Source organism: Pseudopodoces humilis, chromosome 5 (assembly GCF_049639895.1).
Source record: "Pseudopodoces humilis isolate 2021_Gansu_Grassland_sample_001 chromosome 5, ASM4963989v1, whole genome shotgun sequence".
NCBI lineage: Eukaryota > Metazoa > Chordata > Aves > Passeriformes > Paridae > Pseudopodoces > Pseudopodoces humilis.
This window is the reverse complement of record NC_142204.1, coordinates 42,266,830-42,294,416: the sequence shown is the minus strand read 5'-3', so window position 1 is coordinate 42,294,416 and position 27,587 is coordinate 42,266,830. Positions and strand designations below refer to the sequence as shown.

Sequence of the window (27,587 nt, the reverse complement as noted above, 5' to 3'; positions counted from 1 at the left end):
ATTATTTATTCCTCATAAATCTTCTAAGGAATAGATGAAGGTCAAATTAACATTCATTAGAGATCAAGAGATAGAAACTTGGTAGAGTACAAGGCTCCTTCAGGACACAAGTGAGAATGTGAGCATTCAGAGTAATGACACTGAGAAAATGTAGTTAAGAGCAGGGGAAGTGGAGAGCCAAGTGTGATGGATGGTTGAGCAACTGACTGCATCCTCCCTGGCAGGTTGAGCTTCTAGCTGCTGAGCTCTCCTAACTCACAGTCTAGCAATCCTAACTTGATGTTACACCTTTCTGCTTGGTGGTATTTACTGCAAGAGTATTTTTTTCTCATTGCTTTCTGTCAAGGTTACTGTGTTATCTAGGTTTATGGAATCAGTGCAGCCAGTTGTAAATGTTATATGAAATGGGGAAAAAAATATGCTGCCAAATGCACTGAGGAACTACAGGCAAAACTTTCCAATGATTCTTGAATTAATTTACTTCATTGGTGTTATACAAACACATAGGATATGTCAGAAATGCAGGTTACCATTCCCAGAAACACGATAAAGAATACAGATAGAAAAAATAATACAAAAACAGTTGTATGACTTTTTAACATTTCTAATTCTTTTTTCTGTGTAAAACCTGTCCAAGAGTACTAAAAGAATTTAGCCAAAGGTTTTTGAATGAGAGATAAGACTGTCACAGAATGCATAGTATTTTGACTTAGTCCTGCTTGAGAAACAGCATATTTTGAAAATATTTTCCAAGTTAATGAACAGGTTTTAAGCATTTTGAGTTGCTTTTCCTCTGACTACCAGAGATAGGAATCCATTAGCAGTACTAAGTACTTGCTTAAAGCCTTTGTGATTGAATGAGTTTTTGTTAGTGGACTTCATATTTTATTAAAGAAAAAAAAGAGAGAAAAAGTTGAACTGCTCTTAACAAATAGTTTATACTAATATTAATTCTTGGAGCTTCTTGGACTTTTCCAACCTTGCAGGAAACAGAAAGAAAATATAAACCTTCACTGGAAAAATACCTGCATTGACTCTGCAGACAGATGGCTGAAAATGTGCTTAAACGACTTGACAGGATGCAATCCACAATGTTGCAATAGTGCAATTTGAAATACTATTATATTTATTTTCAACTTCTTTCAGCAATTCACTTAATTTAAATAAACGTCATATTGTTCAGACCGAGTCATTTCATGTTGCTTTGGGTCAATGACACTCTGAGCACTGTAATGGCATTGTCAATACATGCTAAAAAAATTATCTTTTTATCAGGAAAGTTTATCTCTAGTTCCATAATAAGATTAATGGAGGTAGAAAAATAAAAATGCATAAATGCACTGGCAGTATGCAAAACAAATTACAGTATGATCTCTATTTATATCACTGTGCTATAGCAGTAAGAAGTCAAACTAGGACTAATGGAGCAGCTCTTCCTAGAAGCTTTGCTAAGACACATGGAAAACAGGGAGGTGATTCAGGACAGCCAGCATGGCTGCACAAAAGGCAAGTCCTGCCTGACCAACCTATTGGCCTTCTGTGATGGGGTGAAGGTTTACAGATATCATCTCTCTGGACTTCTGTAAACTCTTTGGCCTGATCCCTCACATCTTTGTCTCTAAATTAAGAGATGGACTTGATGAATAGACTCTTAGCTGGATAAGGAATTGGTTGGACAGCCACATCCAGAGGGTAATGGTCAATGGCTCAGAGTCCTGATGGACATCTGTGACACATGACGTCCCTCGGGGGTCTGCGCTGGGACCATATTTATTATTATAATTGTCATATTTAATATTTTCATTAATGACAGGGATGAAGGGATCGAGTGCACCCTCACCAAGTTTGCAGATGACACCGAGCTGAGTGGTGCAGATGACACACCTGAAGGATGGGATGCCATCCAGAGGGACCTGGACAGGCTTGAGCAGTGGGGCCATGGGAATCTCATGAGGTTTAACAAGGCCAAGTGCAAGGTGCTGCACCTGGATGGGGCAAACCCTGGTATGGGCACAGGCTGGGGATGAACAGATCAGAGCAGCCCTGCTGAGAAGGACTTGGGGGAGCTGGTACAGGAGAAGCTGGACATGACCCAGCCATGGGCACTCTGAGCACAGAGAGCCAAACGTGTCCTGGGCTGCATCCAGAGCAGCGTGGGCAGCAGGGGAGGAAGGGGATTCTGCCCCTCTGCTCTGTTCTGCCTCTATATTCTGCAAACTGCAGTGCTGCATCCCTCTGTGAGACCTTCCACAGGAAGGACCTTGTTGGATCAAGTCCAGATGAGGCCACCAAGATGATTAGATGCAATGATTAGAGTGATGGAGCATCTCTCTTGTGAGGAAAGATTGAGCGAATTGGGATTGTTCATCCTGGAAAAGAGAGGGCTGATGGGTAACCTGCAAGAAGGATGGAGAGGAACTTTTTTGCAAATGACCTTAAAGGGTTTGAGAAAGATGACTTTTAAAGTCCCTTCCAAGCCAGGCCATTTTATGGCTGATGCTATGATTTAGTTCCAGCCCCCCTGCCATGGACAGGACACCTGCCAGCAGACCAGATTTTTTAGAGCCGCATCCAACCTGGCCTAGAACACTCACAGAGATGGGGCAGCCACAGCTTCTCTGGGCAACCCCTTCCAGCACCTCACCAGCCTCACAATGAAGATTTTCTTCATGACATCTAATCTAAACATACTCTCAACATCCACAATTTCTCTGTGCACAAATGCATGTAAATGCTCTTTTGAGCCTTTGAAACAGAACATAGGTGTCACAGTATTATAGACTGTATGAAACATCATAAACAGCTCCAAAATGCATGATCCCATCTCTGCTCACACAGCTGAAATTACTTTTGCCTCTTTTCCCTTGGCATAATGACAGACAATGTAAAAAGCATCTATTTTTTTCTTGTTTTATAAAGCACAGCGGCTCCTGAAACTGTTTTTCAGTGGCACTGGTTACAGTTGCTGTATTACACCTTCTCACAGCCTGGTTCTTTGCCTGAAACAGAAAGATATAAAACAAAAATACAGCTGTGAGAGTGTTAGCATATTACCATAATAGTCTTAAATTTGGTTTAGGGAATATATAATCTTTCGTGGCTGATGGTTTGTGGCTGTTAAGGGAGAGACCAGAATAAATATTCTTGTGGGTATCCTGACTTAACATCTGTTATGCAGTTACTTCAGGCTTCAGGCAAGTAGATTCAGAGATCCAGTAGTCCTTTAGTACATTAACATACATTAATGTATAGGAAGGTTTTGGCAGTGTGATGTCACTTTATTTGGAACGGTAAGAAGAAGGACACAAACCCTCTTGTGAGTTGAACAGGAAAGTTCTTTCTCTTCCGGTTTATTACCTCAGATCTTCTTTTACAGACCGATAAGTGAAAGTGCAGAAAAGTGAAACTCTTATTGGTTAGTAAACTAACACATCACCATCATTGGGCAGTGGGGTTCACCACCCCTCGACCTTCTCTTGCAAGAAAACAAGAAACTGACAAACAGCACCTGCAAGGCTGTTTTCTATCTCTGAGGATTATTTTAATTCCTCCTTATGATTTCCCAGGCCGCTTTCTCAGGCGAGACTGAGAAAGTTATGCGGCCTGCTTTTTCACAAGCACTGTGCTCTCTGCCTTTTTTCATAGTTAGCATCCATAGTGTAATAGTATTTAAACTGCTTAATCTTCCTTTGTTTAAAAAGAAAGAACACACAAGGACCTATGCTGGCACGTGAGCACTGCTTAAATAATTGTAGAAGAAGTTAGATGTGACATGAAATTTGTACAAGGCTATAAAACATATGATGACAGGCAAACAGCTGGAATTTATGTAGAATCATCTATGTTAAGGTATGAATATGCATTATTTTACAAGACTTCATAATCAAGTGTATATACAGATATCAGAATAGAATGTTTAACCTAGTTACCACATTGGAAAATTTCCTAGATAATTTAGGGAGCTTAAACTAACTTTATGGCTTGTAAAACAATTGATATTTCTCACATGTGCAAATTTTAAATCAAAATACTGGAATATACCTAAAGAAAACCTGAGAATAAGTGGAGCTGTGCTGGTAAGTGCACATCATTAACTTAAAGAAAGCATCTCAAAGAGAGTATTTAAATTTAAAGGATTTTTAAATTCATCATGCATTCCAGATTTATGTAATTTGAAAGTATAGAGTCAGGCTCAGACAATCTACCTAAATGAATACATCCATATTTGAGGTCAGCTATTAGTTCTTGTAGGTGAAGCTAACATTACGTCCTTTGGTCAGGAAAGCTGTAACTTAAAAGTCCCAGTGTAACTGCACAGTGAAGATCTTCAGAGATGCAGTCTTCTGGTAAGGAACTCTCACAAATACTAAACAAATTTTTCACTTTCAGTTTTGTAAATACTTCCATCTCATCACAGGAAGAACTGGGAAATTATTTTTTAAAAAAATTTAAAATAACTGTTTTGATATGTCTTAAGTGAATACTGTCACTGTGTTTAGCAATAGCAACACTTAGATTTTTTTTACTTGCCTTAGATTTATTTATTTTCAAACTTATAGGATACTGGGATGAAACCTTTTGCTTTGAGTTAAAAAGAGATTCCTGCTTAAAAGGGTCTTTTTTTTTACTCAGAGAAATTATTTCTATTGTTTACATATTGCAAAAGGGCTTGCTTTCTAACTCAGACATGAGCCCAACCACTGATATTCCAAACATAGCTCTATTAAAAAAAAAAAAAAAAAATCAATCATGTTCTTCCATGTTTTACTGCTTTCTTCATATGGTCTCAAAGAGGAAAGCCTTGTTTGCCATAGTTCTGCTTAGTGGTTCCCCTTGAATGGAAATAAAGAAATGTTAGTTATGTCATCATATAAGCTGTCAGTCAAATGTTGTAGTGCTTCATAAGTGTTCTAAGGTCTTTTAAGAATCCCTGGGCTATTGTCTATTTGGGTGTCCATTCCATGCTGTGGATGTTTAACTCGGTTGGCTTCAATATATGGTTATGCTTAAAACTCCTTGAGACTCAAGCTATTTAATGAATACACAAACTAAAATCCAAACATCACTCAAATCTTTGCTTTCCAGTCAAGTTAATTTCAAGTTGATCTCTGTATTCATGAGTTATTAGAAAGACAGTCAGGCACAGGGCAACATTGCAGAAGCTTATTTCCATACAGAAGTAAGGAAAAATTTGATAATTTGGCATATTCTTATGACTTCTGTTGTGTGTATACAAATAGTAACTAACATTTCAGTCTATCAATAATAATACTCTAACACATTTAAGGTAATTCAAAGAGTGGAGTCTAAAATATAACTTTGCCCATGAAAGCACACTTTTAAATTTCATTGGATTTGGCTTTTCACTGCATGAAGTTTCTGGCATTTATTCCATTAGATATTTATAAAAACAGAGACTTAAAACTGTTACCAGTATAGTGAATAATTTGTAGTGATTTAAGATGCAAATCAAGGCATTCCACTTTGTGCTAGGTGTCTGCTCTATCTTAAGTTTGAAATGCATTGCTTTTTATGATGTTGCATTTTTTGAGTTCTCTGCTTTTATTTTTGTAAAAATATTTGTATTCGATAACTTTCATTATTGCAAAAGCACGACTATTTGTAATGGTTTGGGCCGAATATAGTGCAATCAGATGGTATGTAGGTTTACCTAAAGAGTTTTGACAACCTCTTAATCTTGATAAGTAGCACACCATCTATTCTAGCCCTGGTTGTTCAAAAACATATAATGTATGTCATGCTAAATTGCTCACTAGCTGTCTGGCTAGTATGGATGTAATTAAACCATAAACTGAATTGCAGTTGAAACTGAAAAATGGACCTATAGCAATATTTTAGGAGTTTATAGGTTTTTATGCTAAATCACATTTTAGATTTTCCCAGACAGCCTACAGTCATCTTACTGCCCATTAACACTGCCCTCTTGATGAAGTAAGGGAAAGCAAGCCTTAGGAGCCAGATATTTATGTTCTGATTTGACAATATTTTTAAGCCTATGTGTGGTTCTAAGGAGGGGTGCAGGACATGCTGCAGTATTAAGTAATTTTAGTGTGCTTGCCTGGAGGTTTTTCCTGCTCTGTGGAGTTTTGATACCTGCCTCATACTTGAAATTCTTCAGTCCTTATACTTTCAAAACTTCCATTGACCAATCTTGGTATTGGTTGTTTGTGAACTGTAACAATCCCTCTTGCTTGTCTGATGTCTTTAATCTTTTTATCCATCTCCATAACTAATCAATACTTATATTGTCATAGAGGCAGTATATCCACATCCAGTCTTGTGTCTGCAAACTCACAGAGTGTTTGTAAGACAGATTGGTATAGAAACAGTTTAACATTTTCCAGGATGGAAGAGGAAAGCATTCCGACATGTTGTAAATATAAAGATGGAGTTACCTGTTACCTGAAATTTCATTTTCTTTCTACCAACAGGTCCTATAAGCAGCATTTTGGTGAATAAGTATGGTAGCCGGCCTGTGATGATTGCAGGGGGTATCCTGTGTTCTTTTGGAATGATTGCATCCTCTTTCTGCAATAGCGTCCTTGAACTTTATATATGTATTGGTGTGGTTGGAGGTAAGAGTCCTGTTTAAAAGGTTATTTTATGTTATGTTATATCAACCTATTTCCAATATTGTTCTACTAATGAGCCTCACTGATCAGGTATTCTGAGATGCAATCTAAGAAGGTAGTAAGATCTGTTAATTTCAGCTACCTGAACTTTCTAATCCTTTAAATTAACTGGTATGATGTTAAATTCTTTCTTAGGATGATTCCAAAACAATGGATGAATTTATTCAATAAATGCTGTATGTATGTACTTTTCCACATTGCACTATAATTATGGTATAAAAGTGGATTGGCTCATGACAGCACTTACTACAGTCATTCGTGTACAATTTCACATTCGTTGTTGTGGCTTTCAATCATGTTGCACTGCAAACAGGGTGTCAGAGGCTAGCCAAATTCTAGTAGCATTGCAAAAGCTCGTATCAGCTTTCTGTAGCTGGTTTGTACATTCACAGACTCTCACAGAAAATATAACAACTTTAAGTTCAATAGTTTTCTGTTTAAAATCCGCCCGGGGTCAATCACCAAATAAAATTATTCATAATCATCTATCAATGGCCTTGATATTGCCTAAAGTAATGACTTAATGTTATTGTAATGCCAGTAAATTAAAGAATCTCCTTATTTAAAGTTGTGGGTTTTTTTTAAACTCCATTCTCAAAATAAGGGAGGAGATGTGAAATATTGGCGGGTAATAAATGAATAAGATAATACCTGTATAATCAGGCTCATCTTCATTTAGAGTGAGACTAAAGGAGTCCTTTTCTTATTCCTTGATTGATTAATCCTTAAAACTCTTATTTTTGACATCCTAAACTTGGTGAAAGAGTAAAGTCAGAGTTCAGGAATGGGCCTATCAAGGAAGAAAGCTTCTCTCCTGTACCATCAAGCAGATGCATATTAGAGTTTATGGCTTAGATGTCTTAATACAGAGAGAAAGCCTAGAGGTTCAGCTTCGGGTTCAGTTTATACACTCAGCTGATGTGGGTAGGTGGTCTGCTCCCATGTGTGTCCTTTACAGCCCCTTAATAGTGACCTGGGGAAGGAGAGCTGAATGTGCTGGAAAACAATTTGCCATTTTATGCTCCAGTTTTGCAGACAAGTTGGATCTTAATTAGGGTTGGAAATAAGAAATTAGGAGATTTATGCATTTAAATAAACCCTACATTTATTGTAGCTGAGGTGACATTTAATAACTTCTGTTAAATGAGCCAAGAGAGAATTGTATTATAGTTTAGCAAATATAAAAATGGTGAGCCAAGGCACTGATACCATCATTCTTCTGTATGTGATTCCCCTGTCTCTGTCATTGCTGAAACACAAAAAGGAGTTTTGGCTTTCAGTGCAGCACTACAGGGAAAAATGACCAAATACCACCATGACACAGTCTTGTATGAACACTCATAGACAGAAATCAGGCTCTGTTTCGTTCTCTGCTGCTAATTGGTTTCTATACTGAGAATCCCTAGATTGGACACTGGTCATTTTAAAAATAATTTGAAAGATGTGGGATGTGTTTTTCACTGCATGGCCTGCAATAATATTGTCTTTTATGTGTTGTTTAGGTCTGGGTTTAGCATTCAACTTACAGCCTGCCTTGACCATGATTGGCAAGTATTTCTATAAGAAGCGTCCCATCGCTAATGGATTGGCAATGGCTGGAAGTCCAGTGTTTCTGAGCACATTGGCACCTCTCAATCAATTCCTCTTTAATGCTTTTGGCTGGAAAGGAAGCTTTCTTATTCTGGGAGGACTTCTTTTGAACTGCTGTGTGGCTGGGTCACTTATGAGACCTGTTGGACCGAAAAAAGTCCCTCCTGTGAAAAAAGATGTTGAAAAAGGCACAGGAGATTCTGCCTTGCACAAAAACAACAAGAAGTCTTGTTGGCAAACTATGAATAAGTATCTAGATCTGTCTCTCTTCAAACACAGAGGTTTTCTGATATATTTGTCAGGAAATGTCATTATGTTTATTGGTTTCTTTGCTCCAATAGTATTCTTGGCTCCTTATGCCAAGCACAAGGGAATTGATGAATATTCTGCTGCTTTTTTGCTCTCTATCTTAGCCTTTGTAGACATGTTTGCTAGGCCTTCCATGGGACTTGTAGCAAACTCCAGGTTTATCCGGCCAAAGATTCAGTATTTTTTTAGTTTTGCTGTCTTGTACAATGGTGTCTGTCATATCTTGTGCCCTCTGGCAAAAAATTACACTGGCTTGGTGATATATGCTGTATTTTTTGGGTTTGCATTTGGAATGGTTAGCAGCGTTCTTTTTGAGACATTGATGGACCTTGTTGGAGCTGCCAGATTTTCCAGTGCGGTGGGACTTGTCACCATTGTGGAATGTTGCCCTGTGCTCATAGGCCCTCCTCTAGGAGGTAAGAATCTGTTTGTTTCCATTTTTCTCAGACATTACTGCATAATCTTGCAATGTAACATTGAATTAATATAAACATTGTTCTTAATGTTATTTAATGTTTTCACTGTGACTAGAAATGTACCGTAACAGCCTGACAGTAAAAAATAACTGCATCAGTTACTTTTCTCCAGCCTAGGAGCAGCTTGAGGAGTGCTCATTTACGCTTGCTTAAACAACTTTAATTTACCTAAACAGAGAGAATTGGCATTTCCAGAGAGGAAAAACTATTAGGAGAGTGTCAGAAGGAACACAGGCCTGCTCAGCATTTTAGGCAGGGTGCACACATGGTGGGATTCCATCAGGATGCTGTGGAGCATTGCGCCCTGGCCTGATTTCACATCCCAGCTCTGCTCACAGCCAGTTCTTTAGCCTGTAGCTAATAGCAAATAGATGTGGGTAAGGCAATCCAGAGGGCCACCTGACTGAAAGATGCCAGTGTGGCCAGCTTCTCTTTTCAAGTGTAAAGGGGTCTTAAAGGGAGCCTAGATGTATCGCTTAGACTATGTTTATAACACTTGGGCTTCTAGCAGCAAAAATGAGGAGTATTTTCAGAAGATATTTTCAAAAAGTATTTTCTGTTTGCTAGCTTTTTTTTGTCAGTATTCAGTAATGCTGGAGGTAAGCTTTGTATTATTGAGATTTCTGATGATATAAGAGCTTAAAAAAATAGATGATCTCATTTTATTGAGAAGCATTGGTGTGTATCTTGGTGTGTGTGTTGCAGTATAAGCCCAACAGTATGAAAATATAAAGATAGTGAGATTGACAGCCTTCTGAACATATACTGTACCCACATTAGAACTGTTTCAGAAGTCTGCAAGATTACGTGTGCCTGAAAGCATTTATATATACCAAAGTACTTCAGATTACTGTCAGTGTTTACATGAAAATTGCATTGTTGTGTGCAATTCTGAACATGCCTAAAAAATTCCACTCACTTCAGTAAAATAATATTTGGACAAGTAAATTTTTAATGCTTCTAAAGGCATTCCATATTTTTCTCAGAATTTAAAATACAAATCCACTTTGACAAAGGTAGAGCAAAATATATCCTCACACAGACTCTTTCTATGCCACCTAGTGGGAGGTCTGAGTCTGTAACCTCTGGAGTCCAGGCTTTTCAGTCTGGTTCTGAAATCAGCATTAACTCAAAAGGTACTAAATCTAGTATTTATGGAGCAGTAGCTTTCACAGTTATTTATTTTTCAGTATATTAACTTTTCAGGAGTTTTGGAAAACATTTTTTGTACTATAACACTATGAATAATTGATTTAACTTGTAAACAGAGGGAACAAAGGGGATGAACACATGGAAAAGCTAAGCTCCAGTTTTGACTAGTTCATATGTTTTAAAATAGTATGCTGAAACATTGCTAATTCAGAATTTTGTTTTTAAATATATTTTTATGAGACTACTAGTTGATAAAAATCAGCAAATTGCACTGTTTACACTAATAGGTGAATTGTACACTTGCAGTGCTATGTGAGTTTGTCCTTATACTAGGTTTGTGAAAAAAACAGAGAAGCCTGGAATAATTTCATGGTTTGTAAATACATACCAGGTGAATAGAGTGGCATTTTGTTTTCAACCCACTAAAAGCGTCTAAAGACACACTAAATTGAAGCGTGCAGGTTACCCTGTGAGTTTCAATTATAGTGTATGAAAGTTCAGAGCTAAATACTTGGATACTTACAAATGTTAATTTGGGAGATGGGAAAATTTAGAAGGAATGTCTCATAAATGGGAAGAACTGTTATATTTTACTCTTCTTGTCATAAAGAAATTTAATCTCAAAGAGCTGAATGTAAATTTTAGGTACAGGGCTCAGAGTTTAAAACTCAGTAGTTGAGCATGATGGCTGAAGGGACAAGCCTTTCTATCTCTTTCACCAGTCACAGGAAAGTAAATGTGAAAAGCAGGCATCTGATGCACAGAGACAGCAGCCTAAAAAGGCACATACCTCTTCATTCTATTGTGTTTATGCAGCCTCAGTGAGTGTCAGACTGTCACTCCAAACAATAGGAAACACAATTAGGAGGTGAATAAAATAATAAGGCAATGAAAGAATGAAAATAAAAGAACTGAAAAGCTTTCTGCCATTATTCATTAAGCTTTACTTACTTTCTCTTCAATATTTTATTATTGTCAGTGTCTTCAATGGCAGTTGCTATCTTGACTAATTCAGGGTTTTTTTATAGAGTTCCACTGTCTATGTTAGACAACTTTAACATGTTGAAAATGCTTTTCTGCTCCAACTTCAAAACCAAAAAATATATAGATATTTCTCCATGGGAAAGATGTGGATTGTATTTGGTATCCTAGCCTAAATACTCTTTTTCTCTCCTCTTATCTTTGTATTTCAGGTTGGCTAGTAGATGTCACTGGTGAATACCAGTACATGTACTTTGTCTGCGGAGTGATTGTGACTGTGGCCAGTATCTGGTTGTTCATTGGCAATGCCATCAACTACAGGCTTTTGGCAAAAGAAAAGAAGTTAGAAGATGAGAAGCAGAAAGCACAGAAGAATGCTGACCCAAAGGAAGCAGAACCATTAACAAACAATGAGAATGAAGATGCTTCCAGCAGAGCTGATAAAGCTCTTGAAGATCCGTCAGAAAGAGAAACCAATATTTAATCTGAAATATAGCTCAGAAGGCAACATTTATGACTTCCATTAGGAATATGTCTTCAAGACACAGGCCAGGTTTTGTGGTAATAATGATCAGTCACAATATTGGATGGGATCAGATTTTTGCCCTATGGCAAGACTCTAAGCTAAATTACTATCTACAGTTTATTTGTTTCAGCGATACAAAATTACTATTACAGAGGTAGTGACTCAATGCAAATGAATCCATTAAATTTTGACTCTGGACAAGCAAGAGTCAGATAAACCAGGCTATAAAGCCTTCCAATGACAAACAGTTTTGTTTCAGAAGTATATCTAATGCAAAAGTATCTCCTAATCTTATTTGGGAAGATACTTGCATTCATCTTTACGATGTGGTTAAAATCGACTGAAATAATCTGCCCAAACTCTACTTAGCACTAATATTAAAGAGAACATAAAGTCGAAGGTTTGTTTCAAAAGAGACTCAATACCTGACTGAAGCACACTGAAACATTCTTCTCTTTTGTATGCCCACTAGGTGAAAAATATGTCTGCATAAGCAATTATGGCTATAAAGGTTAAGTTTAGGAGACAAATAATTGGTGAACACATCTCTAAAACACAATTAAAAGCTGATTTATAATATACTCCAGAAGTAGTTTCTTCCAGTGATAGCTGATTACATAGTACTTCAACATATATATTTGAATTCAAAGTACGTTCACACTTTGCTAATTCAAACTATGCTAAAATCTGCCTGTACATAAAAGGTTTAAACCCGAGATTTACATTTCTAACAAGAGTGGCAATCAGTTTGTTTGACTGTGTATTTCTGTGTAGCTGAAGGATCTGTATCAGAATGTGAAGCCATTTTCCTAAAGGGACTAGATTCATAATCTGCTGATGTTAAAAGGATACTAACCCTTGGCTTTTGTGGCCTTAATGAGTTTCATGACAATGACTTCAAAGTAGATGCTTGGCTTTATTGACAAGTCGTTAGTTGTTTGATGGTTTCCTGAGAGGAGATTTAAGATCTAACTTCAGATCTTTGCAGACAGGTAGCTTCATAGCAGTTCCCCTTCCCTTTCCCAGGAATTTAGTGAAAAGCTACTTTTTATTTTTGTAGTGCTGCTTTGAGCAAAATGCTGCAAGGCACCTTGACAATGCCAGTCTGGAAGCTTTGTATTGACACATCAGTTTTATGCAGGATGTTTAGTCTTGTGTCTACAATTTCATGCAGACTGTCATATAAATTAAAATGCACACAATTGTTCCTCTTCCTTTAGACAAAGAAAGCATAAATCTACAATTTTACTTTATAGAAATATTTTAGTATTTTGTTTGAAAGTTAAAAGTGCAAGCTTCTGAAGGTAATATGTGAAATTATTTCTGTTTTATTTCTAGGTAAGGAAAGGTGCTATTCATTTTGGAGGGATGCTTATAAATGCCTCAAAAATTGTGAAAATTAAGGGTCTGATTCATAAAACATGTATGCACTGTTTATGCAGGATACACCTACACTCAATTCCAGGAAAAGAAAATTATTCATTTTAGTCCTCTTCTAAATCTCAAAAGATGGAAATATATTGGACAGAAAGCTAACTGTGATAAACACCCTTTGAAGTGCCAATAACAAAATCTAAAAATCAATAGTAAAATCTAGTAGATACAAGAGGGCTTTTAAGAAAGTTATTTCCTAATATTATTATGTTCAATATTATTTTAATTTTTTTTCTAAAAATGTTGATAGTGCTTGCTTCTGTTTTGCTGGATTATCAGTTTATAAAGTTCCACAGTACTGCTGAATTTTTTAGTTTTCTCATCACTCTTTTGGGGAGAAATATCATTAATCTACTCTCAGCATGGTACAGAATTTAATACCTACTTTTTACCTAGCTATATTCAGGAAAACCAAACTTCTCCAACAAATCCTGTAAATTTTTAGGAGCATCAGAAACAAAATATATGCATTTCAGAGTTTTGGGAGAAAATATGCGTTGCACATTCAGATTTGAGCCATGGACTGTGTAAAGAGGAATGATTCAGTCCCAGTAAAATTACAGTTCTTCTGCCAACCCCCAGGTTCAGAGAGGAAATAAATGCATTGCACCTTCCTCTGAACCTTAGCCTTACCAGCACCCCATGACATGAAAGCATTGCTCTCTTTTTGGCTGTACAAACGTACTGAGTGAATTCCAGGGTCTGTGACGGCCTTGCGTGCCCGTAGCCAGAAAGTGATGAGCTTCATAGACACTAAGCTTTCATACAGTGAGGATTATTGGTTATATATACTGGATTGTGTAAGATGAACTTAAATTTCAGCTGAAGAGTAGTCATCAGGAATATCACTGCTCTTGACAGCCACCGATAGAAAGGCAGAGATTATTTGAAAAGAGATTAATAGAGGAGCTGAACCAAAATGTCTGAGGTAAAATTGTAGGTGCTTATTATCTCTTTGCAAAAAAGCAGCATGATTAGGAAGACAGGGTAGAAGAAAAGAACTGTCAGCTTTTGACCGAAGGCTGACTAAAAGTTGCTGTTGAGTAAATAAAGGATTCAGAAAGATGATGATAAAAAAAAAAAAAAAGTTCTCTCAGGAAATATGCAGGCAACTTGCCTGTTCTGTGCAGGATCACAGAATACAAAACAACATGGCATAGGAAATAAGGGAAAAAAGAAGTTCCTCGAGCCATAGACACACCTGACCACCTCTAGCAAAAATTATGTTACTGTCTCAGAGGAAATAAAAATTTCTATAAACACTCTACAGAGATGCTACTCTTACATCTCTGGTCAATTATGTTAAAAGATAATAGGAGTGCAAGGGCTGCTTTACCACCACTCACCAATGTGCAGTTTTTAATCCCATAAGGCAAAATGACATGTCAGGCAACTAGAGCAATATAAAGCAAGAAGAGTCAAGTTAAACATTTCCGTACACCTTTTTCATTACTCTTTCTCTTAATAATAGCAACAAAATGAAACCTATCAGCATACTCTTGATACTACTGAATATTAAAGAAGTTAAAACCCAGAGATGAGCGAAGAAAATTGGAACCCTATCTATGCAAAAACTGCTTCGAATTAAAAACCTGTGTCTTCCAAATAACAGGTCCTAAAGGGGCAATTTCCTAGTATAGGTAGCTCTCATTTCTAAAAGTAATGATATTAATAAATTGCCTTGAATCGACTGTATTCTGAGCATCAAAGTAGCAAAATGAGTATAACTTCCCTTCAGACTCTTGAATATGACTCTTACTTGCACTGACCTGTAATTTGTACTGTAAGTCATTTCATCACTACGTTTCTGCTTTCGAGATTAGACCTGGGTATATGCATAATCTCTCTAAATTGCTCTGGGTTCTCTTAATTACCTCACCCTCAGTTTGAACAACTGAAGGGTCATAAGACATGCCCCATATCAGTGATGAAGAAATGTACTCAAGCTTCCTAGCACATGCATCTCTTATGTGCTCTAGGAATCAGTAGTCTCAGTCAGTGCAAGCAAATAATTAATTCATCTTATTCTCATTTATACTCATGTATACTTCACTCTTTCAATTTCTCTGCTAATTATTACTAAATCTGATTTCCCTTTTTCTCTTCTAGAAAAAAATAATGCCAAAATTTTAAAACTAGCAGGAAGGTGGATAGCATCAATAATATTTCCCCCAATTTAATATCAGGATTAAATTTCAAGTAGTTTTAAAGTACATATCCAGATACTTCTCTCTTGGGTTTTTTTATGTCATGCACTCTGTTAGCTGGAGAATTCTCCTGTATTGCCCTTTCCAACTCCAGAGAAATACTCCTCACTAATAATTCTCAGTACTGTTTCAGGAACCTATCAAAATTTCACCGCACCCTTCTCTCCCCATTGAACTGTGGTTGCAATTGCTGTTAGTTCTGTATTTCTATGAAGTTCAAAAAAGCATCTTTTTATATGAAAGACTATAATGCTTTTATTTCAGGAGTTTTGTGAGCTGTTTTGACAGAGCTAGGGAAAATCTTACTTCATCTTCAAATAGATTTTTTTAAGTGAGGCTGTCCTTATTGAGAGGAAGTTCAGCCTTACTGCTGAAGTGAATGGCAGCAATTTCACTGACATTGATTCAAAATTCACATGAATTTTAATGGTCATGTTGCACATCAACATCCACTATGCTGAAAAAACATTTGGCAATGTGTACATGATTGTTCCTCACAGAAAATTCTCATTCCTTTTAAACATTCCCCACCTCCAACACCCCATACTTGATTTTCATGTAAGACAAAAAATTTGGGCTGGGTATGCAGTGATTTATCTTTAATCCTTTCTTGTTTTTCCTGCAATGACACATTTGGCATGTTGTCAAATGCAACACTTTACACTTGCTTCTTTCGCATCTGGTTGTGAATATTAGTACAGAGATATTACTGGAACACATGAGTTACAGACACCATATGCAGCCAGATTTTGAACTGCTATCAGGATTTCACTAAACAAAGCCAGTCACCACTTTTATAGATGAACATGCTATAAATGATACTGGCAATTTTGCCTGTAACAAAATTGAATCTGGCAATTTTTGTTAGTTTCTCTATAGATGACTATTTTTCTACTCACAGAGAGGAATATTAAAGGAGTTTTAAAATAATTATTTTCAGAGATGGCTTACCAGTTTTAACAAGGCTGTTCGGATTTTTTTCAGGGTGAGTGCACTTCTGATATTTGTGCAAATATAGATATATATAATGAAAGTGTTTGCATGTACTATCACATTTTTGATCAGAATTTGCATAAGCATTGCTGTTTGATTTCAACATAATTTGCATGTTGTAGTTTTGCAGTTCAAATTTTTTCTTATCATCTACCTCTCAGTTGAAGTTTGGAGACTTGCACAACCCTGGAAGAATAGAGTTAACAAAATGCATTATGGTAAAACCTGTACAGACTATTAGAACGTCTCCCAGAAATTTAAAGCTGCTTACACTTCTGTTTTCAAGACAGTGCATATCTATGAGCACATATTTGTATCAGTTGGCATATCTTTATTCTCAACACATACCTGTAAAGTTTTTGCATCAATAATCTGGTATAAAAACTAAATGTGTCATTTAGATATCCAAAATCTATTGATCTTTCTGTGAGATGCTGGCCCGCTTTTCTTTTTTGTTTTCTTACAGTTTCTGAACTAGGAAAATTAACAAAGTTACTATATCCAAACAGTTTTAAAAATTATTACAGAACATTTTGCATCCATGAAAAAAAAAAAAGGTGTCTCTGATTTAGAAATTTAAGGCTTAAAAAACGTGTTAAAGCATATAAAAGCTTTTTCTTTTGTGGGGCAGTTGAAGGAAGTAGTCACAAAATATTTGATTGGGGCCAAGGAATGATGATTATTCTTCATATGCTCTTTATAAAACCAGAGATGATTGTTCTTTCAAAGATATTCTTCAAACCATTCTTGCCTTCTAGGACCTAGTACAAAGTCCACTAAAGCCAACATAAAAATACCAATCAAAGAGCTTTATCAGACATTGGAGGTGATGTGGCTTCAGTGGAGATTTCAGCCTTATTTTCTCCATTCCAAATCTCAGGACTGTCAGATATAACGCAGCAAACGCAGGATTTATTACAACTGGCAAATTTGCTATGTCTGCATAATATTCCTAATGAATCAGTCCCTAAATTAACGCACAATATGTGTTATTTTAATAGTCTATGTAAATAAATTTTAAAAAATCCCACCATACACTCTGAATGTAGATTATAAAATACAGAGGATATATTTAAATAAATATCCAAATAAGTCTGTTAACCCCAAAGGAAATTATCAATTTCCTTCCAAGCATTCTTTGAGCAGTTTATAACCTTCATTTTTCTTATTTCCAGAGAAAATGGTTTATGTCTTCTGTGAATGTATATATGGACATATATAAGGGAATATATATGCAGGTGTGGTATTTGTGTATATATGTATTCCCCTATATATAAAACTCTAATTTATATATATTATATATATTTATGTATATATAAAATATATATAATGTTTTAGAGTAATTGCATATTGTGCCTGATAAATTAAACATAATTGTAAGCAAATAAAAAACTTCCACAAATGACAGAAAAATCTGAAGCTTTTCTGTAAAAGCATATGTTATTTTTCAGTATATGCTAGATTTATTTATAGTAGAACTTCGTTCAAAAAGATGCAGTATTACATAACACTGGTTTCCAACCATGACTCAGTTCAAAGCAGCCTAAGATCACTGAGAATGTTCATTGAGGTAAACGGCAAATCCTACATTGTTGGCAAACTTGTTGGTGGGGTGCCATTGCTGTGGAAATATTAGCTAAATGATCTCTGAACAGACTGCAGCCAACATACTGAGTTTTCATATAATGTGATATGTATGACCAGCTCACACAAAGTATTGGTGGACATGATGTTCTTGGAACAAGTATGGAAAGTGAGGCTATTCAAGCGCCTGTACACAATATTCCTGTTAGATTATTATCTGAAATTGTCCAGAACACTATTCACTAAAAACACTGATGATGTGTCATACCTTTTACAGGTTTTGGGGGTTTTAATTTGTCTGCAAGTAGGCAAGCCCATGAAAAATCCACATTTGGCTCTCACTCTTTAAAACGTTTTACCTTAAAGTTTACCTTAAAATACTGGGAGATTTTTCAGAGTGGTACATAAATCACTGACATAAATTCCTTTCCTTGAAGAGTGATACAGCTGCATTTTCCACTTACAGCCTACTTGGAAAGTTCACCATATCTGCAGTTGATCAACAGAACCTGGTATTGCTATGCAATAATTAAACATGCAGTAACCATTATTGTTGACTAATAAAGTTGTTTCTTCCTTTCTGTATTTTGCAATACTGTATGGTTTTTACTTGAATATATTGGCTTGATTTTTTTTTTTTTGACAATCATTTATTAGCTAGAGGTGCTATTTATGTTCCAAAGAGATATGAGCGAATTATAACATTCTCTTTATAGATGCCAAATCCTTTTTTTTTTTTGACCTGACAAAATTCATTGTTCATAATGTATATTAACCCTGTAAAATGCTTATGCATTGCATTAAATTGTATTTAAATGCATTTTTGTTCCTTAACTTCTATTCCAGGCTTGTACTACTGTGTAATATGTCAAGTTTGTCCATATATATTTATGGGAAATTACAATGAAAATTGTGTATAGTAAGCAATTGAGAGAAAAAAAGAAAAATGAAAATAAAATTTCCATGTAAAGTTTCTGAAAGGATGTAAATTCTATTTTCTTAGGCTCCTTAATAGTAAATTATTTACATCTTCAGAGTGTGTAAATATTCATAGATATTTAGATTGATTCACTATTCTGTTGTAGCAAAGATCTCAAAATCACTTCTCATTGCATACAGAAACAGAACTTCAAGATTTCCTGTGAAGAAAAGATACTTCCAGTAGGAGAACATTGTACCAACCCCTTGCTATTCCAAATTTTGCCATATTAGGATTTATTCTCACACATAACTCAAACACCATCTGGACACCAGGGATTTTTTTCCGCATTACTTGGACTGGGATGTGTTCCTATATTCCATGTACATGGAATGTTATTCCTTAATCACCAATACTCATTTTGCTACAGAAGAGGAATTTAACCACATCTTGAAATAGTGTATGTAGATAAGTCTTACTTTGAAAATCCTCTGAATGTTATCTGTTCTTATGTTTTTGTCAATTGACTTCAGTCTAGGATTGCTTCCCACAGTTAAATTGCTGTTTATTTACGGAATGTGATTGGATATTTAAAATGAAGATATTACAAGGGATGTTAGAGACAATACTAAGACACACCTTTGCATACTATCTACACACTTTTATGCAGATTCACAGTAAGCTACTAGGAAACAAAGTTGTAAAAGATGAATGATTGAATAAGAACGAAATAACTATCAAAGCAAATGGTTGTTAGATTTCTAATAACTGTAAAATCTATTTTCAAAGAATTATAATCTTCATGATACAGAAGTTTTGATTCAGCTACCAAAATATGTTTAGATATTGTTTAGATAATGGATCCTTGCAATAGTTGCATATCTGACTGTTTTAATATTTATAAAAATCCATTTTCAGGCATTGACGAAACAAAAGAATAAAAAAGTAAGTTAAAAATACCTACTTGTAAAATTGTCCCTTTGAAACAACGAACAAGATAGGATATTTACCCCTGCTCAAAGACACAGCTGATACCACTTCTATGCCTAAGGATATGTTGTGTCACTGAATCTAAATGCATGACTAAAATTCATTGCTGAGAAAGAGATACTGATTTCAGAAAAATCATTCCTATCACTGAGATTTTGTATTTTGATAGTGTAGTGGCAAGATAAATTGAGACCTCAGTCTGTGCCCTAGAGATCAGAGGTACCAGCATTGTTTTTGAAGTATAAAGTCTGAATCATAAGTCAAAGAAAGTTAAATGATATATATAGTGCATTAACAAGAGACATACAATTGGTGATTGTGATTCACTGGTCGAATAAGTAGCTCCGTTTCATTAGGTGACTTCTAATTACCTGTGCTCAGAGACATCAAACTGTCTTGCTTAAAATATATTCACTCGTTGAGCACCTCTTTTTGTCATGGAAACTTCTTATAGGATCCTATTATATAACATATTGATGTTCTTACCTCAAAACTTATATATGAGAATATGAATCTGTTCTATTTTTGACCATCATGATACCTTCCTGGTTTTTCTGTACAATGGAACTCTTGACTTAATCCAAAGTTTCACTGTTTTTTCTCAAAAGATATAAAAAAAAGATGATGCACCTGGACAAAATCCAGAAACACTGAGTCTGATATTTTAAGGACATTTTATGCACTTTTTATCAATCAGCACAAATGGATCTTTAAACATCTGGAACTGTACTGTCTTGAATTCAGTTTAAAATTTTATAATCACAGATTTCCTGTATTATTTGAAAATTACCTCAAATCAATATTTCACCTTAATATATGAGAATTTAAAGTAACTTGTCAAAACTATTATTCATCTTAGATTATTTTCTTTTCTGGGATTTTGTCAAAATTTAGAGTAAATGGGTCTGGAAGGTAATTAAGTTACTTCCCTTCTTTCATATGTTCTTCTCCTCCTAACTTTTTCACTGATACTAGTCATGCAAATGTGAGAGACTGAAAATGATTAATGGTTTAAACACTGTTGAGATCATCGATGTACTTTTGTCCACTGGAGTGGCTACTGACCACTGAAGGCCACCCCTCCCCAAACATGCCTCCTGACAGGAATTTGGACTCTGATGGGAACTGGAGATAAGATGAAGGTGGTACTTTTGTCCAAATATCTCAGGTCTAAGGAGAAGGAAACAAGGCTGAGGGAGAAGAAGCCAAACTCAGCAGCTGTGCTGAAAATCATCTCTGCCTGGGTTTGTGGTGGGGGAGGCCACAGGCCCATCTGCTGAGGCCAGGTTTGCACAGACACCCTGATGCTCAGGGAGAGGAGGAGAGTTTTTGGGGGGGTGTGACAGAAGGAGTGAACACTTTGAACACAAACCATCTCAGTTGTAAAATCTCCCAACAATGGTAAGTAATTTAAAAACAAAACAAAACAAAACAAAAACAAACAAACAAAAAAACCCGCCACCAAAACAAACAAAGAAGCCCCCAAAAAATCTTATCTTCTTTTCTAACTGTTTTGACCTTGTATGATAAAAAGCACCTCTGAGAAATTTCTTGGAAATTGTGAAGCCTTCATAAATAAAAAATGAATCAAAATGCATGCCTGGAAGAAATACTGCTCAGCATTTGCAGATATCATCCCAAAATCATGCACATATTTCAATTTAAGAATGAATTAGATTATATTGCCTGGAAATTGTCAATTTTAATTTGAGTGTTTTTAAGAGTAATATCTATGAAAGGATTTATTTTGTTTTGTTAAAAACACAGATGAATTTTATTTCTTTTATATGCTTCTTTTTTACAGAATTTAATTATAATTCTTTTTCCCCTGGAAATTGTATAAATATAGTTAATCAAGCAATATATGTTTATATATATAAAAAAACTGTGTATAAAAACAGAATAGTTTTCATGCCTTGTGTATCAACTATATAGGGTTTATAGAGTTCAAATTAGTTCTTACGGCTGTTCCTACTTCCCATTCATATCATTTTTCATAAGCTGGAAATGTCTGCAGCCTATTTAAACACTTTAACATCAATGAAATTGGAATGGAAAATTTGCTAATGCTGCTTTACGTGTTTCTTAATTTAAGACAAGCAGTTCATCAGCACAATCTGTTTCATTTTTATCATCCCCATCAAAGTTCATGAAGACCTACAAACTACTCGAGCATTTAATTAAACTTTTATATGGCATTAAATTCTCAGCACAAAATTCATGTGAAATATTTAGGAAAATGTGTTATGCAAACATAACAAAACTCTCAAAGCTTTCTTTTAAACTAAGTTTTAACTGAATACTAAAAGAAAACATTTATATTAGACAATCTAGTTCAGATATCCCTAACTTGTTTGTGCTTGTATTTTCCACAAAATGAATATTTTCAGAAATGGTCCTGTAGAACCCTAAAGCTGTAGCTAGGTACCAAAAGAAACGGCATAAATTTTTGATATATCATACATGTATCAGTTTTCACTTACAAAGAGTTTATTTTGGAGGAACAGTGATTCATTTTGCCAACCATCGTAATATACTTTGATTAATAACTGCAATTTCAGTTTGGCCTGAATGATAAATGAATAGCAGTTAGGCACTATAATTTTTCAGTTCAATCATTGAACTGAATAATTGGGGAAAAATGGTTGAGGATGAACTGAAGAGGGCTTTTTCCCTCACAGAAAAAGTGCTTATTTGCCTTAATTACAAAACAAAGCTTTCCAATTTCATTTTGTACCTTCAAAATAGACACAAAAGGAAAAATGGATTCAATTTATAAAACAACAGAATTTAGCCATGATCCCATTATTCATCAGACATATTGAGAGGCAGATTCAGTTCTGCCTGACATTAATGACCCCATGATTCCATCTTCTAAAACTGCTGGGGATTCAGGACTGAGTTTCTCTCCTGTTCATATCTTTTACTGCCACAGAAGTGAGCCATCTTTTGTTCCAGTTTGCATAATAACACTCTACTATCTGGACTATATGTCTTCCAACATCAAATATTTTATGCAACATGAAGGAACACCAGTAAAAGTAATTGCTAGTACCTGCACATCAAAAATCCCCCATGGAATAGTGTTTCACAGCAAATACATTTGAAGTAGACTGGCATTGACAATCTATTTCTTTTTACTCAGCTGATGTCCACTGCAAATAATGAAAGGTTTTGTTGTTGAGTATTAATAAAATCCATAGTAATTTGTTTTGTGTTTACATTGACATTGAATTTATTGTATTTATTTGAGGTACGATTTCACAAAGGAACCCACAAGGATCATCAAATCCCACTCACTGAGTTCAAGCCTTGGAAAAGACATCCCACACCATGTACCTGCCAGTGTTGTCCAAATGATTCTTAAAATCTGTCAGGCTTGGTGCCATGACCACTTCCCTGGGAAGCCTGTTCCTGTGCCCAGCCACCCTTTGGGTAAAGAATCTTTTTTTGATATCCAACCTAAACATCCCCTGACAACCTCAAGCCATTTCTCTAGGTCCTGTCCCTGATCGCCACAGAGAAGAGATCAGTGCCCGCCCCTCCTCTGCCCCTCACAAGGAAGTTGCAGACTGCAGTGAGCTCTCCAGCTCCTGCTCTCCAGGCTGAACAGACCAAATGACCTCAGCCTCTACTCAAAGCTCCCTGCCCTGACAGTGAACCAGCTTTGTTGTCCTTCTTTGGACACTCCAATAGCTTTATATCCTTATATTGTAGCACCCAAAACTGCACACAATATTGAAGGTGAGGCCGCACCAGGGCAGAGCAAAGCAGGACTTGCCCAGATGGTGATGCTGTGCCTGATGCACTCCAGGACACGGTTGGCTCTCCTGGCTGCCAGGCCACACTGCTAATGGAAAATGACTGCCTCACAGAACTAGGTATTTTTCTTCCCATCCACAAACCCAGAGGCATAGAAGTTTGGTCTGGATACAAAAAGTTACTGAAAATGAGAAATAATGCCTCAAAGTAGCAATTATTTTCTAGGACAGTTAATCTTTCTGGCAATGTTATTCCCACAAGTAACAGTGTCATTAAATAGTCTTAATTCTGGGTTCCACTCAAGTTTATTAAAGCGAGATTTTTCTCTTAAAATTAATCAAGGGAAATATATTAAAACCTCATTCTTAAGCTCTGTCTTTGTAACAGCAGCAGCAGCAACCTGGAGATTCAGTGCATTTGGCAAAGGGTTGCAAGTGGGCTGTTGGCAGAAGTATGTAGTCCTGGGTATTGAAAGTGTGATATACTTAATTGTCCTTAAGAATGACACTAACAGGAGCTTGCAACCAGAGAACTGTTTTAAGTTCTTCAGTTGATGTAGGGCATCAAAAACAAGCATGAAACACCCTGAAGCCATTTACAGCCCCTTTCTGAGTATCTGTTAATGACTTATTCCCACACCTGTGTCCTCAGAGTCAGCAATGTGTTTTCTGTTTATCGAAGCAACAGTCACTGAGAAGCCTCCAGGACAACCTTTCTCTCACCTTCCCGGCAGTGCTGTCGAGAGAGCTGACTGTAGAGCCTGAAGTGGAAATTGCTGGCCTCACACTTTTTGCACATTCTCCAGAATACAACTAAGCATCCACAATACACGGCTAAGCAATGCCTTGCTTCAATGCTGCAAGGTGCTCAGGTCAGGGGCTTGTCTTGCTGGGTTACATCAAGAACTATCTGTTTTAAACACAGTCCAGACTTTTCCTCACTCTGCTCCAAACCCTGCCAAGGGACCTTTAGGCTAAATAGTTTGTGTGGTTCTTTCTTTTGCCTTTGTAAGCTTAAGTGTAAGTAAACATAATAGACAGGGAAAAGGTGAGGTTTTTAATTTGGGGAATTCTCTTTCTGATATATTTTACCAAAAACAGGAAAAAACTTACATGAATCATTAAAAGGATTTTGTGAATAGATTCTTGCATGCCAGGGTTCCTGTCCCTAGGAGGGTTTCTCTGCTAAGAAATGTTCAGTCACTTTATGGAAAAATACATTCTGGGTCAAAAATTTTTAGACCAGCACATGTGACTGGGAAAATTCTTGGTAGTCACATGCTGGAAGTACCTTAGGCTGGGTGCAAGTAACAAAAAACAAGTTTCAACAAGATTACAAAAGAACACCTCCATAGGTCCACCTTCCATTCCTGGTTTGGTTTTTATGTTGTTTTGTTTGTTTGTTTGTTTTTTAATACAGACTTCAGAAGAAAGCTTATACCTTTAGAAAATTGTCCTTTTGAATATAATCATAGTATAAATAAAAAGGAATTAAAATGCAAGATACTTTAAATTTTTTTCACACCTGTACAATGAATTTTTATGGGAAATTTCCAAGCAACTTTCTGGACCTATTTTCCTACCTTTCTAAGTATACAAGGAGTCAGGGTTAGACACCTCAATAAAGAAAGGTAAAGTCTATGAATATCAGCGATTATTAATATTTTTATGTTCTCAGGACACATACTGCTTTCCACATCACCTTTTAGCAGCTAAAGAACCACTTCCCCTGTTACAGAATTGCAGACAATAAGTTCTCAGCAGGAAATTGCTAGCATCCTTGAAGAAAGAGTACAAAACAGCAACTCACTTTCTAACATGTCTGGCCTGAAAAAAACTTCACGGTTAAGAAAAATTCATATAAATTTAAAGACATTTCTCTATTCATCTGCTTTTTTTTAATTTTTATTTTTAATGGGGTTTATTACTATAGTAAAGCATAGATATGGGCATTTCTAACAGTGCTAATGGATTAGATGCTAAAAAGCATACTATGTTCTCTGATGCTAAAAATACAAATCAATCACCAGTTTCACAAGCAGCACCTAATCTTCCTGAAAAGTCATCTAACAGTCACCATGTCTCCTTTTCTACTACGAAAACAAATGTCTGAATCATCTGGTTGCTCTACCTGTAGAGGATGTGGAGCAAAAGGAAGGTCCATACAGCCTCCTCCTCCCTGCAGCACTTCTAGCTGCTGTGCTGAAACAAACACATTTTTTTGTTGCCAGTGGTTGAAAAAAAGGCCATATGCTGCTAAACTGATGTTCTTTTTTTCCATATTTTCCTCCATTTCACAAGATAGGGCATGCTCTTCCATAGTTCCTAGTCTCAAGACAAGATGGCACAAGAAAGGGGAAAATCTCTGCTTTCCCATTAATATATGAGTAATATCTCAGCTAAAAGCAGGTAAGTGGAGACTAGGAGCTGCTCTTTACCCAGCTAGCTCTTCTCTCACATTTTTCTTTAACAGGGACTTTCTAAATTGCACTGTTGTGTCTCTCAAAATGGTCTCTAACTGAAAATACATGATTACTGCTGAGTAGTATTCTTACTGCAATATGATTTTGCTTCTGCTCGACAGGTTGTTGCATATTATGTTGTAGCCACTCAGTGAAATATTTATGTCACAGTAGCCGCTTGCTTCAAAATAGAGAAACAGATTACCTAAAAACAGGGAAACAGATTATTTCTGTTTATGTATCATCCACACCATCTCTGTTCTGTTATCCTTAAGCCTGGCTGATCTACATCAACAAAAAAAATAGCTCTCCAAACCACATTATTTTTGCTATTTGCGTCTTCCTGAAAGCAACTCTGAACAGTGTGTGTGTGCGAGGATTATGGACTGATGAGCAGCACTCCAAACTAGCTTTGTTAATAAGACTATTATGTGAGCAGAAAGAATGGGGAGGTCTTCTAGACACATGCTGTGGTTGCTTCAGCTTTCCCAACCCACGTGTGCCTGTGAGTTGCCTGTAGGAACACTACAACGAAAATACACTACAATGTCCTCTCAGGATTAGCAAATCTCTTCTTGTGCAAAGCCTTGATTTAAAAAGCACAAATAAAAAGAAGAAGGGAGAAAGGAACCAAATTGCACTCTGTGGAGTGCAATCCACAGAGGACAAGATCAGTTCTGTTTCTTAGTTAATGTCTGATTTATGAAGTGTAAAGTGTAGCAGTCTGATTCAGTTAACAATAGTGTTTCTGAAACATTTTATGAACTAATGGAGATCACAATTAGCCTCCTGCCTTCAGTTGCAATGTGTGACAGAGACTTACAGGTTCAAGGCAGAGTTTATGCCTGCTGTGATGCAATTCTGAATGCCACTTTTTATTTACAATATGATTTCCATTACATTATAGAAGAGTTGAAAGAAATAGATCTTTAAGAAGACAGTTTGTGGCCTTCTAAAGTTAACCTTTTAGTACAGAGCAAGAATGAACATGCCTACTGTGATGTTCATCCAAAGCATTGGGTTTACTGAATTTCTGAATACATATGAAAAGGAGAGTCTTCGTGACACTCTAGAAATTTCAGAGTTGTTCAATAGTATTTTTGCTTGATTGCAACCTGACTTAAATGAGTTGATGGCTCTCAGCTGAAGATGTCAGGAGTAGTTTTGAAGCTACCAGCCACATATTTCTTTGGGTAAATCTTACCATTGAAATCTATCAGCTGTTAAGCAGGTAGCAGTTCTGGAAACAGACTGTGATTGCAGGGAATTGCAATTTTAAAATTAATCCCCAGGAACATTATGTATATCTAAATATGTATAAAATAAATACAAAGAGAAAAAATAATTAATTTGCTTCAAAAAGTAAATACTTTATAGAGCTATTTTCCTGATCTCTTTACATTTCAAGAAAATAGGGTTGTGAAAAAAGCCAGTCAAGTTCACTCATGACTAACCCAAAAAATTCTCATCCCAATCAAAATAATATAAAATCTCCATTCTGAATACAGTTTTTATCTCTTCACTTTCATTTTCCTTAGAAAAATATGCAC

General features: G+C 36.1%; 1 protein-coding gene across 2 annotated transcripts in view; it reads left to right on the top strand.

Moving 5' to 3' along the window:
- The window catches only part of SLC16A7 (solute carrier family 16 member 7), a 79,592-nt gene extending 60,707 nt beyond the window's left edge, over positions 1 to 18,885 (top strand). For both annotated transcript variants that reach the window (XM_005519305.3, XM_088054783.1), the window contains exons 3-5: positions 6,453 to 6,596; positions 8,156 to 8,968; positions 11,374 to 18,885. In XM_005519305.3, coding sequence (XP_005519362.1) covers positions 6,453 to 6,596; positions 8,156 to 8,968; positions 11,374 to 11,645 — 1,229 coding nt within the window. In that variant the 3' untranslated portion in view covers positions 11,646 to 18,885. The remainder of the gene's footprint in view (positions 1 to 6,452; positions 6,597 to 8,155; positions 8,969 to 11,373) is intronic.
- Positions 18,886 to 27,587: the final 8,702 nt, after the last annotated feature.